Here is a 15,405-nt window from a genome sequence, read left to right on the forward strand (position 1 = left end):
ACGGACTGAGAGACAGCCAGACATGGGGTACAGACTGAGTGCCTTTCATGGGAGACTTACTGAGAGACAGCCAGGCATAGGGCACATACTGAGAGACAGCCAGGCATATGGGGTACATTACTGAGAGACAGACTTGCATGGGGTACATACTGAGAGACAGCCAGGCATGGGGTACATTACTGAGAAACAGACTTGCATGGGGTACAGACTGAGAGACAGATTTACATTGGGTACAGACTGAGAGACAGACTTGCATGGGGTACATACTGAGAGACAGCCAGGCATGGGGTACAGACTGAGAGACAGACTTGCATGGGGTACATACTGGGAGACACCCTAACATTTAGGATATATACTGAGAGACAGCCATGCATGGGGTACAGACTTAGGGACAAAACTTGCATGGGGTATATACTAAGAGACACCCTAACATATGGGGTATATACTGAGAAACAGCCAGGCATGGGGTATATACTAAGAGGCAGCCTTGCATGGGGTACAGACTGAGAGACAGCCAGGTATGGGGTACTGACTGAGAGAGTGCCAGGCATATGGGGTACGTACTAAGAGACAGACTTGCATGGGGTACATACTGAAAGACAGACTTGCATGGGGTACATACTGAGAGACACCCTAACATATGGGGTATATACTGAGAGACAGCCAGGCATGGGTTACAGACTGAGAGATAGCCAGGCACATACTACGAGACAGCCTAACACATGCAGTACACACTGAGAGAAAGAGAGGAGTAAATAGAGGGAGTGAGAGGCTGAGAGACATACTGAGGTATGGAGTAGACAGTCAGTAAGGAGAGAGTGAACCTAAGAGGCAAGCAGAGAGAGACAGGTGTGGAATATACAGAGAGAGGAGAGAGTGCAGCCTACACAAGCAGAGTATATAATGAGTATGAGAGAGAGACAAGCTAGGGCTCAGGCTGAGTGACTCAGAGGACTAGTGAGAGACATGTCCAGTGGTTACATACTGTGATACAGACAGTAAAGAGTCACACACACAGAGGAGACAGTGGCGTCCGCAGGAAACCTGTTCCTAGAGAGACAGAGACACACTACAGGTTTAATAAGTCACTTTGGGACAAAACAGATTGTCTCTCTGAGGATGAAAAGACTTGTGGAGAGACCTGACAGATTCTGGACTGTCACTGAAGGAAGAAGAGACTGTTACTTACAGACCAGGACTGTCACATAGAGATGAGAAATTGGCTGAGGGATGTGTACAATGAGGCTGAATTACAGACAGTCACAAAACCGTGGCCAAAACACAGAAGCTAGCTTCAAGAAATTGTGACTGAGCTGCATAGACTGTCAAGGATAGTAATGAGTGTGCTTCAATGATCTGTCTCTGCCAGGTACTGTCACTGAGATATATAAAGAGACTGTCCCTGGCTGAAAGGAGAGAGACTTTTGCATAGAGGCGGGGAAAGGGAAAGCCAATGACTATAGGGGGTCATTTAAACTGTGATAACTGATCCTTTATCTTTTTGCAGAACAGTAGAACACTGACAGGACTCCTGGAGACCAACACCGAATGACGACAAAGAAGTGTTATTTCATGGGGACCGCAGGACAATAAAACCAAGTGCTACCTCTGCATGGATTAATATTGCTGGACATCTGGCACAGGATAGAATCAAAATAACAGGTGAGGATCCTAAAATCTGTATGAAATGTGTGATTATACTCATTTGTCACTGGCTACTACCTGTCTTTAATTTTGGCCAGGGCTGTGGAGTCGGAGCAATTTTTGGATAGTCGGAGTCGGGGAAAAATGCACCAACTCTGACTCCTAATGAATTTAAACTGTAATTAAAATAGAAAATATGATAAAATGTTCTATTTCTCAGATAATAGTCATCATAAATAATGTATATATACAGTAATAGCTGTGCCTAGTCCACAAAAATGAAATAAACCAATCAAAATTAGTACTTGTGCTGCTTAATTAAAGCAGTCCCCATATTTTTAAAGTCAGATATACATATCTGATTGTGACTGTACAGTATATATGATGTGTACACAGGAATCTCTTATATATGTTACGGCCAGAACCCGAAGTGTGGCCACTTCGCGTTCTGGCCAGCCACTTCGGGTTCTGGCCGGCCAATGTGCGAAGTGGCCGCAGCGGAGCGGCCAATGTCAGAAATGTAACTACTACACTAAGCTACAATGTATTTTACGGCCATCTCGCTGCGGCCAAATGTATGACAACTTGCTTAATTTCATTAAATATAGCCGGCGGCAATGTAATAGATGAAGCCGCCGGCTTTCGCACTGCCTCCTCCTCCTCTCCTCCTCCCCCCCCCCCCCCCCCGCCTCTCCCTGCCTCCTATACGATACGGAGCAGCCGGTGGTGACACGCGTGTCCCCGAGAGTCGTTCGTCGCGGCAGGGGAATCCTGCCGTTCCTGCAGAGCGGGTGCTCTGCTTCCCCTGGCGCGACGAACGACTCGCTGCTCCGTATCGTATAGGAGGCAGGGGAGGAGGAGAGGAGGCAGTGCGAAATGAAATTAAGCAAGTTGTTATACATTGGGCCGCAGGGAGACGGCCGTAAAATACATTGTAGCTTAGTGTAGTAGTTACATTTCTGACATTGGCCGCTCCGCTGCGGCCACTTCGCACATTGGCCGGCCAGAACCCGAAGTGGCCACACTACGGGTTCTGGCCGTAACATATATACTAAATAACATCTATGCTGTAAGAATAAAGCCTGATGTGTAGCTGTGTCACTAATAGAGATGGTTAATGAGATGCAAATAATTCTGCGCTGATGCTGGTTTATGCAAATTTATGCACTCCCTTTGCTCATGAAATAAAATAATTTGATATGTTGTTAAAATTTGGTTTGATGACTATGAATTAAAGGGTACCTGATACGGATGAAAAGAAAAGTTTTATACATACCTGGGGCTTCCTCCTGCCCCCTTCAGGCTAATCAGTCCCTCGCTGTCCACCTCCACCACATGGATCTTCTGCTATGAGTCCTGTTAGTTCAGCCAATCAGCGCAGTCCGGCCGTGTGCCGCTCCCACAGCCAGGAGCATCCTGCACCTGCGCAATAGTGATGCACAGGTGTAGTACGCTCCCGGCGGTGGAGTGTGTGCAGTACCTGGGGTCAAGTACCTGGACCCACAGCAAAAGATCCAGGTTGCGGACGAGGACAGCGAGGGACTCATTAGCCTGAAGGGGGCTGGAGGAAGCCCAGGTATGTATAAAACTTTAATTTCATCTGTCTCAGGTTTACTTTGTTACACAGTAGTACTATACTCTACATATGCACTCCCCACAGAGCTGCAGGGAATCCACTGAGAATGTTGTGCACATTGAACACAGAGGTGTTGTCTATCACCCATAAACTTGATTTGGATTGTGCATGAAGAATGTGTAATAGAGGAAGAATCGCCTCATTCCCCTGCAGATTACCTGCACATCACTCTTACATGTACACACAGTTACATTGCCTAGGGCCTGATCCTTGTGCAGATTGTGCATGAAGAATGTGTAATAGAGGAAGAATCCCCTCATTCCCCTGCAGATTACCTGCACATCACTCTTACATGTACACACAGTTACATTGCCTTGGGCCTGATAGATGTTCTTTGTTCCTGTCTGTACCTTCTACAAGTACTCTTACCAAGGACTAGTTTTAGTCTATGACTAAAAGTATTAGAGGCAGAAGATCCGCCGGATATCCAGGTAACTGGTAATGTTTAAAAGGGAATAAATATGGCAGCCTCCATATCCCTCTCACTTCAGTTGTCTTTTAAAATTCCTAAGCGTTGGCAGTTAAGAGATGCATTTCATGTTACATACTTTCCATCAACAAGATTGTAATATCCAAATTAGAGGAGTCGGAGTCGGTGAAACCTAACCTGAGGAGTCGGAGTCGGTGGATTTTTGTACCGACTCCATAGCCCTGGTTATGCCTACATAAGCATGTGCTGAGGATTTCATATGGATCACAGATTCAATTTATAAACATTTATTCAGTGCGTAAATTTATGTATTCAATTCAGAAGGCTACACATGAGTAAAAGATGATGATCTATAATAATCAATTATTATTTGAAAGTGCTAATTAAGAGTCTTGTAAGACTTGGGGCCCTTTCACACCAGAGGGCTTTTTCGGCGTTTTTCGGCCGAAGTTGGCGTTTTCCTAGGTAAAATGAAAGTCCATAGACTTTCATTTTACCTTTCACATCTAACGCTGCGTTTTGGAGCGTTGCGTTTCAACGCTCCCAGGAGCTTTTTTAGGGCTGACCGCGGCGTTTCTCATTACAATTGATACTAATGTATTGGCGTTAAACGCCTTAAAAACGCCTTAAAAACGCCAGCAGCCAAAACGCAGCGTTTTAGCCTTTTACCGCTGCCTGTAGTGTGAAAGAGCCCTTAGTGAATTGTACCTTACTGGAAACCTGAAATAAGCTCATTAATATGTAAGCTCATTATATGTATGGAACATTTCTACTTTCCACTTCTAATCTAGGAGCTAATTTCTAGCACAGTGCCATTTTCCCCTGATTTCCAGGCACAGTGCTGTTAACCCTTATTTCACGGCAGTGCTATCTATTATTATTATTTAGTATTTATATAGCGCCGACATCTTCCACAGCGCTGTACAGAGTATATTATCTTGTCACTTAACTGTCCCTCAGAGGGGCTCGCAATCTATAGTGTATATATCGTAGACTAGGGCCAGTTTTAGGGGGAAGTCAATTAACTTATCTGTATGTGGGATGTGGGAGGAAACCCCAAGTGCCTGGAGGAAACCCACACAGACACGGGGAGAACATACAAACTCCTTGCAGAAGTTAACCTGGCTGGGATTCGAACCAGGGACCCAATGCTGCAAGGCCAGAGTGCTAACCACTACACCACTGTGCTGCCCTGATCCCTGATTTCAGGACAACGTAATCTATCCCTTATTTCAGGACAGTGCCATCAATCCCTGATTTCAGAACAGTACTATCTATCCCTGATTTCAGGACAGTGCTATTTATCCCTGATTTCAGGACAGTGCTAATCTATTCCCGATTCTCAAGCACAGTACTGTTATCCCTGACTTTAGGACAGTGCTATCTATCCCTGATCTCAGGGTAGTACTATCTATCACTGATTTCCAGGCACAGTACTGTTATCGCTAATTTCAGGACAACGTAATCTCTCCCTTATTTCAGTACAGTGCTATCAATCCCTGATTTCAGAACAGTACTATCTATCCCGGATTTTAGGACAGTGCTATCTATCCCTGATTTCAGGACAGTGCTATCTATCCCTGATTTCAGGACAATGCTATCTATCCCTGATTTCAGGACAGTGCTATCTATCCCTGATCTCAGGGTAGTACTATCTATCACTGATTTCCAGGCACAGTACTGTTATCGCTGATTTCAGGACAACGTAATCGATCCCTTATTTCAGGACAGTGCTATCAATCCCTGATTTCAGAACAGTACTATCTATCCCGGATTTTAGGACAGTGCTATCTATCCCTGCTTTCAGGACAGTGCTATCTATCCCTGATTTCAGGAGAGTGCTATCTATCCCTGATTTCAGGACAGTGCTATCTATCCCTGATTTCAGGACAGTGCTATCTATCTCTGATTTTAGGAAAGTGCTATCCCTGATCTCAGGGTAGTACTATCTATCACTGATTTCCAGGCACAGTACTGTTTTCCCTGATTTCAGGACAATGTAATCTATCCCTTATTTCAGCTTATTTCAGGACATTGCTATATATCTCTGATTTTAGGAAAGTGCTATCTACCCCTGATCTCAGGGCAGTACTATCTACCCCTTATTACAGGACAGTGCTATCCTCTCTAATTTTAGGAAAGTGCTATCTACCCCTGATCTCAGGGCAGTACTATCTATTACTGATTTCCAGGTTCAGCACTGTTATACCTGATTTTAGGACAACGTAATCTATCCCTTATTTCAGGACAGTGCTATCAATCCCTGATTTCAGGACAGTGCTATCTATCCCTTATTTCAGGACAATGCTATCTATCCCTGATTTCAGGACAGTGCTATCTAGCCCTGATTTCAGGACAATGCTATCTATCCCTGATTTCAGGACAGTGCTATCTAGCCCTGATTTCAGGACAGTGCTATCTAGCCCTGATTTCAGGACAGTGCTATCTATCCCTGATTTCAGGACAGTGCTATCTAGCCCTGATTTTAGGACAATGCTATCTATAGGTCCGTACACTTGCCAGACTGCAGGCAACGACGGGTCCGTCATCACCTCCCGCTGGGTGGGCGTTCCAGCGATAGTCCGGCGTGTGTACAGTCTGTTGGCGGACTGATACGGCTGTTTCTGAGCGATCCGCCGGGCGGGTCGCTCAGAAAGAGCCGTATCAGTCTGCAGACAGACTGTACACACGCCGGACTGTCGCTGGAACGCCGACCCAGCGGGAGGTAAACAGTCTTTGAGTTGCATGAAATTCGCCGTGAGCGCCACCTCTGTTTTTAAGGTTGACATTTTTATATGGAGGAGGCGAACTGGTGTTGATTTTGCTTTTAAGGTTGCAGGAAGATAGATATTTTTTGCTGAGAGCGCAGACCTCTGGTGACCTACCAGTCAAATACATACCCAAGTCATCAGTGGGCGGAGACAAATACAAATTTCACTGGGAAAATATAAACTGCAGCCACTGTTAATGTCAGGGTTCTTAAACTATTGCACAGTTGGTCACTTAGTGAATAGGATTAATATTCAGAACAGTGGGTGGAGCCTGCAAAAGTGAATAAAGCTTCACCTTTTCAAGGGAATATTTAATTGCTACCACTGTTAATGGCACAAGCCTCAAACCTGGTACAGTTGGTCATTGGGTGACTGGGGTTCAAATTCAGAAAAGGGAGTGGAGCCACAACAGCGCATCAGATTTTTTCATTTCAATGCAAATTATTGATGCCAAAGACCACAAAGCTCACAAACTTGGTCATTGAGTAATTGTGTGTTAGGGTTAGAAAAAGTGGGTGGAGCCGACACCAGCCAAATACATACCCGGGCAACGCCGGGCAATCAGCTAGTTTATTATAATACATAGAAGCAGGAAACTCAAGGGGGAGGTCCCTGTCCTTTGCAAGCTTACAATCCAGAGTAGTGATCCTCAAACTACGGCCTGCGGGCCGAATGCGGCCCGCCGAGGCTTTTTCACCGGCCCCCCAAGCACAACACGTATAACTTATAGATGCCGCTCCCTGCACCGTTAAATGTCGGTGCCCCGCATATAGAATAGCAGTGCTGGAACCACTCTTCCACATACTGTAGAATCCAGGGAGCAGTCATTTGCTGGCTTCCAATACAATTCTGCATCAGGTGACACTGCTGTCCAACTGGACGACAGGTTGTCACCTGGGTATGCTTCACTGTCTGGTGCACAAAGATGTTCTTCGGGTGCCGCATGATTGAATGGCAGCTGCTGGGAGTTCTCCCTGGGCATGATTGGGGGAATCAATACCTAGATTCACTGTAAAGTTTTTCAACATCATTTTATGTATGTTCCGGCCCCCCAGCAGTCTGAAGTATGTTGACCCGGCCCTTGACTGAAAAAGTTTGGGGACCCCTGATCTAGAGTGTAGTGTGGTGGATTAACAGATGAGGTAGTAAGTTATAACACATGATAAGCTTGTCTGAAGAGGTGTTGTGAGGGTGCGAAAATTTCCAGGCTCGGGGCATGACGGACAGGCTGTGGGTGAAAGTTCCAAAGGAGAGGTGATACTTATGAGAAGTCCTAGATATGGGAGGGAAGAGTCCAGATAAGAGTGTAGAGAGGTCTGGAGCTGAGAGATAAGATTTAGGTGTCATCAGTGTAGAGGTGACACTGGAAACCACAGGAGCATATTCATTGTCCCAGGCAATGGGTATAGATAGAGAAGAGGTCCAAGAACGGAGCCTTGTGGCACCCCAACAGACAGTGGACATTGAGAGAGGTCAGTAGTAGTAGGAGGAGGATGGGCCAAATCCAAGAATGTGCTAGGCCCTAACGACGCAGTGATGAGACGCACAGTACCAGGGAAACAGATAAATCAGCAAGAGGTTAGCGCTCACAGCAAGCAAAATCTTCCTATACTCTTATCTCAAAAAATTAACACCAGTTCGCCTCCTCTATACCAATAATATGAAAACTTATCATAGAGGTGGCGCTCACGGTGTTTGTCAACGCTCAGTGACGCTCATTAACTGTATGCATAATCATTAAGACATTAAAACATAAAATAGTTTAAAAGTCCATCACTAAAAATAAAACATGAGGATTCTTCATCAACTCGGATTGCAACTCTTCAGATGTATGGAGGCCACCACCAACACCCTTTGTGTGCCACTCACCGCAAAGTACAGACCAACCAATGGTCTATATGCACGTTGGGACCGTTCCCGGGTCGTCCCCCACCTCTCTGGCACCAATTAGTAACACGATCCTCCCTTTAATCCGACTGTCCTCTTGGTTATACCTCAATTAAAAAAAAATGTTGATCACTATATGAAGTTTTTTATTGAGGTATAACCAAGAGGACAGTCAGATTAAAGGGAGGATCGTGTTACTAATTGGTGCCAGAGAGGTGGGGGACGACCCGGGAACGGTCCCAACGTGCATATAGACCATTGGTTGGTCTGTACTTTGCGGTGAGTGGCACACAAAGGGTGTTGGTGGTGGCCTCCATACATCTGAAGAGTTGCAATCCGAGTTGATGAAGAATCCTCATGTTTTATTTTTAGTGATGGACTTTTAAACTATTTTATGTTTTAATGTCTTAATGATTATGCATACAGTTAATGAGCACCAGGGAAACAGGCTTGGGAGAAAACAGACTACCAGAAATATAGTATAATAACACTCTGCTGATCGGAACAGATCTGAGGGCTATTTCACACTCGAGGCTTGGAGCGCCACTAGCCTGCGATCACGTTCGGCTCTGCGATTTGCTGCTAAAATCTCGCGATTCGCCCCCTGAAATGCTGCATGCAGCACGTTTGCGATTGATCGAAATCGCAAACGCTGCAGTGTGAATGTATCCATAGGGATACATTAGTAGCAGCGCTTTGCTGATCACCGGCGATCAGCAAAGCACTGAAGAATCGGCAAGTGTGAACCAGCCCTAACTGCTTTCCTGGAAGCCTGGCGACCTCCCCCTCCCCCTTCTCTGGCCCCCAGACCACAGTAACGTAAATACATTTGTTTGCCTTCCTTTTGATCAAAACTATGAAATGTGTTTTTGTTTTCCTCTGTATAAACAATGTCACATGTTACTATTTGCCTATGCCTGGCTGTAGGCTGTCTTTGTACTGTCTGTAGCACAAGTAATGACAAGACACAATAGTCACTGTCCTGATGTGGAAACTCACACAGGGCTTCTCTCTCTCATCTGGACTGCCTCTAGGTGCGAATGATAAAATGCACTAACTATTGTACTAACCATTGCACCGCAGGGCAAACAAGAGCACATGACTTAAATAATTTAGAGTATGCAGTAAATGGGTCTTTATGGCAGAGACAAGTGGGCTCACGCTCTGAGGACTCTCTGTCCATTCAGATATGTGTCCCATTTAGGATGGTCTTCCCGCTATGCATATTGCAGTTTTACATCTGCACCCGCTATGTAAAGCTGCAATTCGCATTGCAGTAAGACTCAGTGACCGTTATTTTATCGGGCGCTTACATTTCCTCACATTGCCTCAAATCGTGGCTCTGCGACGTGGGGAAAGGTGGCTAGATAGTGTAATGGTTAAGGGCTCTGCCTCTGACACAGGAGACCTGGGTTCGAATCTTGGCTCTGACTGTTCAGTAAGCCAGCACCTATTCAGTAGGAGACCTTAGGCAAGTCTCCCTAACACTGCTACTGTCTATAGAGAGCGTCCTAGTGGCTGCAGCTCTGGCGCTTTGAGTCCGCCAGGTGAAAAGCGCGATATAAGTGTTTGTCTTTGTCTTTTTAAGGTTTAGGCGATATGGGGGGTGGTAAAAGGGTTAGGCGCATTGGGGGAAGGCGGGATTATTACGGGTCAGGTGCCACCAGGAGGGGTTGAAGGTTAGGCATCGGTAGAGGGAGGTTTAAGGGTTAGGTATCGATAGAGAGAGGGCTGAGGGTTAGGCATAGGTAGGGGAAGGGTTAGGTAATGGTAGAGGGAGGGTTAGGGGTTAGATATCGGTAGAGGGAAGGTTAAAGAGAACCCGAGGTGGGTTTCACAAATCCTATTAGCACACAGAGGCTGGGTCTGCATATAATGTCCAGCCTCTGTTACTATACAGTTCTCACCCAGGCCCCCCTTGCGCTCTGCTGGCCTCCATAAATCAAACCGCCGTGCTAGCGACACGCAGCATGTCGCTAGCAAGATGTTTACATGTAAACTGTCACTCTCCGCCGCTCCCCCGCCTCCTCTATATCGCCGCTCCCCGTCTGCGTCCCTTCCCTCCCCGCTAATTGGAGGGAAGGGACGCAGGCGGGGAGCAGCGATATAGAGGAAGCGGGGGAACGGCGAAGAGTGACAGTTTACATGTAAACAGCTTGCTAGTGACATGCTTCGTGTTTGGTTTATGGGGGCCAGCAGAGAGCAGGGGGGTCTGGGTGAGAACTGTATAGTAACAGAGGCTGGGCATTACCGGTATATGCAGACCCAGCCTCTGTGTGCTAATAGGATTTGTAAAACCCACCTCAGGTTCTACCCACCCTTTTTTTAAGGGTTAGGCATAGATAGGGAGGGTTAAGGGATTAGATATCAGTAGAAGGAGAGGGTAAGGGTTGGGCATCAGTAGAGGACAGGTAAAAGGTTAGGTAACAGTAGAGGGAGGGTTACAGGGAACCTGAACTGAGTAAAATTATTTAAAATTAACACATGACGTAGCTGCAAATGAATATTAAATACTTACCTCACCGTCAGTTCCTCTCAGAAGCTCACTACTTTCTTCTTACAGGGATCCTTTCCAGTTCTGACAATATTTTTTCAGAACTGAAATATACCAGTTGCTGTCAGTTATATATCAGCTGCTGTCAGTTACAACTGAATGTGCAAGGTAATGTCCATGTTTCCCTATGGCTCAAGTGTGCTATATAACAGTTTAACAGTGTGCTGACCAGGAAGCTGTTATGGGGTAATGGCCATTTTCAATATGGAGGACAGAGAATTTCATTGATGACAGTGAACAAACAGGACGCAGGAGAGGAGAAAGGGGTTGATGAGGGGCTACACGGGAGGTAAGTATGACGTGTGTATGTTAATTTTTACTTTTAATTTTCAGTTCAGGTTCTCTTTAAATATAGTTCCTCTGTAAACCCATTGTATAGTGACGGAATGCATGATTGTGAAATCCAGAGAGAACACATATCTCACCTGACTTCGGTATATTTAGCTGAAAACACAGCCTGTTTTTTCCTTTAATAACCTCTAGCCCTTCACTTAATTATCTGGGACATTTCATTATGAAACCAACAATGGCTTCAGTGTTCTTTCCCTCACCTATAATTAGAATGTGATTATAGTATTTTCAGTCTGATGATTGGGCTGTGTGATCCCATAGATCTGCGATTAGATGTAAATACAGGGGAGAGCTAGACTAAGGGGGGAAACGTTAGGACACTTCAGAAAGTAGCATGGAGTCCTGAAATATTTGTACACAGTTGAGCAAATAGCGGAGGATGGGCAGGAATGCAGGTCTTGTGGATTTAATGAAGACCTTTGACCTTATTGTGCTGGCACCAATCTATTTTGAAGGTTGACCAGGAGTCAGATCTCTTGCCATTTCCATTAACTGATTCAAACCCAGATCCGTGATCCCTTAAAGCAGCAGGGACAGCCATACTATCCCAGGGGGGGAACACATATAGGAGTAGAGAACTACTTGTTCCACTTACATAACAGATGTATTGTACTGTCCACGTTTTGATTTCAGTGAATTTTATATTGTAAATAAAGAGGATTCTGTTCCTGGCATTTTCCATCTTGATTCCCTCTGACTGAAGCCAATCCTGATGTCATTTCCTCCCTTACTTTTTTTTCCTCCTAGAAACTGCACTGTCGTAGCTAGCTTGCTTTGTAAGCACATGTGAGCACTGCATAGAGCAGATTTCAGCAGCTCACTGAGCTGCCCCCAGCCAATCACTGATGAGCAGGAATGTGGGAGGGGTGATGGCAAGCTTCCTTCTCATTGGCAATGGCAAGATTAGAGCCGGGTTGACTGAGATAAGATTTATTACAGCAGAAACATTTCTGAATAGTGCTTGCAATGCAGGATCATGTTGCAGGCTGCATATTAAACACAGAGCAGTGGGTAAATGGAATTTCATTTTGTGGCTGTTCCTCTTTGAAGGGTACCTGAACTGCTAATAAAAATGCAATACTAAAAAGGAACCATAACGACATATAGTAAAATGCAGTTAATTATTTAGGATACCAACTTACCCACTTTTACGGTAATTATCAGCATCAGGAACACTGCCTTTATCTGTATATTGTTGTATATTAGTATGCGGCCCTCCCAGTGAGTGTTAAACTAGGGTGTTTATTATGCTAAATTATCCCCCCAGAGCATTCTGGGAGACTAGGCATATTTTCTCCTTGCTTTAGTACTGTCGGTAAACGAACATTCCATAGAGATCACCTGCCAGTATTAAATATGTTGCCACCTGTGATTAATTTCACAGTCATTTGGGAGAAGAAAGATTTTGCAATGGGCAAACGCCGACTAAATAATCTATAATGAATATTGTAACAAAGTAAGCAATTGTATGTTATTTTGACTACAGGTCCTCTTTAAGGCCCCCCCCCCCCCGCCCCCTCGTTGTTTATTTCCTATAGATGAGCAGTTTTGGGCTCCCCCACTTCTCAGTTCCAGGAGCCTTTGGCGTACTGACTGGGAACCACTGGAAGTGGCTGCTGCCACGAACATGTGTATTTGAAATGTACATTAGCAAGTTCATAACTGCGTAAGCCCAGCACAAGGAAGCGCTTATATGTATCATTTTTCCTCCATTCACAAGAGCTTCCTTTTAGGCCCCTTTCACACATGGTACAACCCTTAAAGGACCACTATCGCAAAAATCGTAACATTTTAAATGCATGTAAACACATTCAAATAAGGAGTATGTTTCTTCCACAGTAAAATGAGCCATAAAATACTTTTCACCTGTGTTTCTGTCGCTTACAGTAGGTTTTGGAGTAGCCCATCTCCTAATGGGGGTTTCTTAGGGTTTTCTTTATTTTAAAAATCACTTAGCGAATGGCAGTTGTTCTGTCCAACTGCCAAAAAAGTGTACGGTGAGCAGGGAGGCTGGGCAGCATCTCTGAGTAAAGCCTTTTCAGGGAGTGTCTTTATAAAGAATAACGGTTATGCTGAGAATCCCTTATGGAGAGATGGGCTAACACAAAACCTGTCAGTTCTGTCAGATTTCTACTCCCTACTGTAAGTGACAGCAACATAGGAGAAAAGTAATTTATAGGTCATTTTACTCTGGAGGAAATGTACTTCTCATTTGTATGTGTGTACATGTATTTTACGATTTTTGCAATAATGGTCCTTTAATGACCAAATCATTTAGGCACACTTTCCATTGGGATGCAATGTTTTTTTTTATGCGATGTACGGCTGCCCCGCGCAGGTGGTAGGGGGGGTTAGGGGGGGGGTCGATGGTTAACTGGCCACAGATTGCTGTTGCTGGTTGTTATTATTTAGTATTCATATAGCGCAGCGCTGTACAGAGCATGGTGTCTTGTCACTTAACTGTCCCTCAGAGGGGCTCACAATCTAATCCCTACCATAGTCATATGGATGTATGTATCATGCAGTCTATGTATCGTAGTCTAGGGCCTATTTAGGGGAAGCCAATTAAAGAGACTCTGAAGCGAGAATAAATCTCGCTTCAGAGCTCATAGTTAGCAGTGGCATGTGTGCCCCTGCTAAACCGCCACTATCCCGCGGCTAAACGGGGGTCCCTTCACCCCCAAACCCACCACTGCAACACTTGGTCGCAGACTTGGAATTTTTGCTGACATAACTATGATGATTAATAAAGATTTTGTATATGTTTTTCTATAAATTGTTTGATTGGTTTTGTTCAATCGGATCACACCTGCTGTAGTATATCTCACAGTGTTTGTTTTTAAATGATTTCTATGCTTTTGGAATGAGAGAAGTTAAAGCCACAGTTTGTTATGGGGGTTGTGGAGGGGTGGGGGATTCCATAAATGGATAGGGGGTGTGGGGGTTTGTTGTCTTGTGGGAGGAGTCAAACAGAAACCCTTCTGATTATGTATTATTCATCTTTCAGACATGGACGTCCCAGACTGGGCAGCTAAAGCATGTTCCTCCATGGAGGAGCCGGAGGATCCCTACCTGAGCAGAAGCTGCTCCATGACAGAAGAACTTCTCATGGAAGAACAGCTGCGAAGGAAGCTGAAATTCTTCTTCATGAATCCCTGTGAGAAGTTCCGGGCCCGAGGCCGCAAGCCCTGGAAGCTGTGTATTCAAATTCTGAAAATAGCTCTGGTGACAATTCAGGTAAGATCTACAGCCACAAATGACACTATATCTGCAATGGTGGGTTTTTTCAATGTCGGGGACGTGGGCTGGATTATAATAAAGCAGATCTTAGGGTAGAAATAAATAACACAGGAATCAATCACCTTATCCCGACTACTTAGGCCCCGTTCACACTGCAGGCGTTTCCAGCCGCGTTTTGGAAACGCGTGCAGCTGGCCGACACGCACGACATCAGACAGTGCATAGAGTGCACTGTCCGATGTTCACACTGCATGCGTTCCGGACCTGTGCGCATTTTTTGTAAAACGCATGGCTGTCCCATTCACTTTTCAGTGATGGGATCAGCCACGCAACGCACACAAACGCGGATGGCGTGCGTTCGTACACGTTGCGTTCCGCACGCATGGCCATCCGTGTTTGTGATGTGAACAGGGCCTTGCTGTTTAAAGGGAACCAGAGACGAAGCCCCCTCATGTATTTTACCATATATATCAGTAAGAACATTAGAGAAAACACTTACCATGCTGTCTGTTTCGTCCTCACTGCTAAAAGTGTCTGTTATTAGCAGTCACAAGAATCCCAGACTGAGCAATTAAATCTGGCTTTGCTGGGAATGATTATTGCTGAGTCATTATAGCAAAGCCACAAGGGGGCAGGCTTGGGCTTGAAATAACACCACAGAAGACAGATTTAGCTATAATCTTTCTGTAGCAAAGCTAGACGGAGCAGCCTGACTTCTCAGTCGGGGGTTCTTATCAGAGGTGATATAAGAGTCAGATTACACAGAGAACAATGAAACAAAGGGCAGATTAGGTGTTTACTGTCATGTTCCCACTGATTTATAAGGTAAAATACAAGAGGGTGCTTCATCTCTGGTTCTCTTTAAAGGGCACTATGGCAAAAAATTAAAAAA

The 15,405-nt window shown here is 45.1% G+C and overlaps 1 protein-coding gene across 5 annotated transcripts in view; it reads left to right on the top strand.

Annotated features, from left to right (window-relative positions):
• LOC137520777 (mucolipin-3-like) overlaps positions 1 to 15,405 on the top strand; it is a 71,450-nt gene that overhangs the window by 5,479 nt on the left and 50,566 nt on the right. For 4 of the 5 annotated variants that reach the window (XM_068239124.1, XM_068239123.1, XM_068239122.1 and 1 more), the window contains exons 2-3: positions 1,508 to 1,662; positions 14,281 to 14,510. In XM_068239124.1, the coding sequence (XP_068095225.1) occupies positions 14,283 to 14,510 (228 nt within the window). In that variant the 5' untranslated portion in view covers positions 1,508 to 1,662; positions 14,281 to 14,282. The remainder of the gene's footprint in view (positions 1 to 1,507; positions 1,663 to 14,280; positions 14,511 to 15,405) is intronic. The other variant, XM_068239126.1, reaches the window with a different exon arrangement.

The sequence above is a fragment of the Hyperolius riggenbachi genome, chromosome 6, assembly GCF_040937935.1.
Source record: "Hyperolius riggenbachi isolate aHypRig1 chromosome 6, aHypRig1.pri, whole genome shotgun sequence".
Taxonomy (NCBI): Eukaryota; Metazoa; Chordata; class Amphibia; order Anura; family Hyperoliidae; genus Hyperolius; species Hyperolius riggenbachi.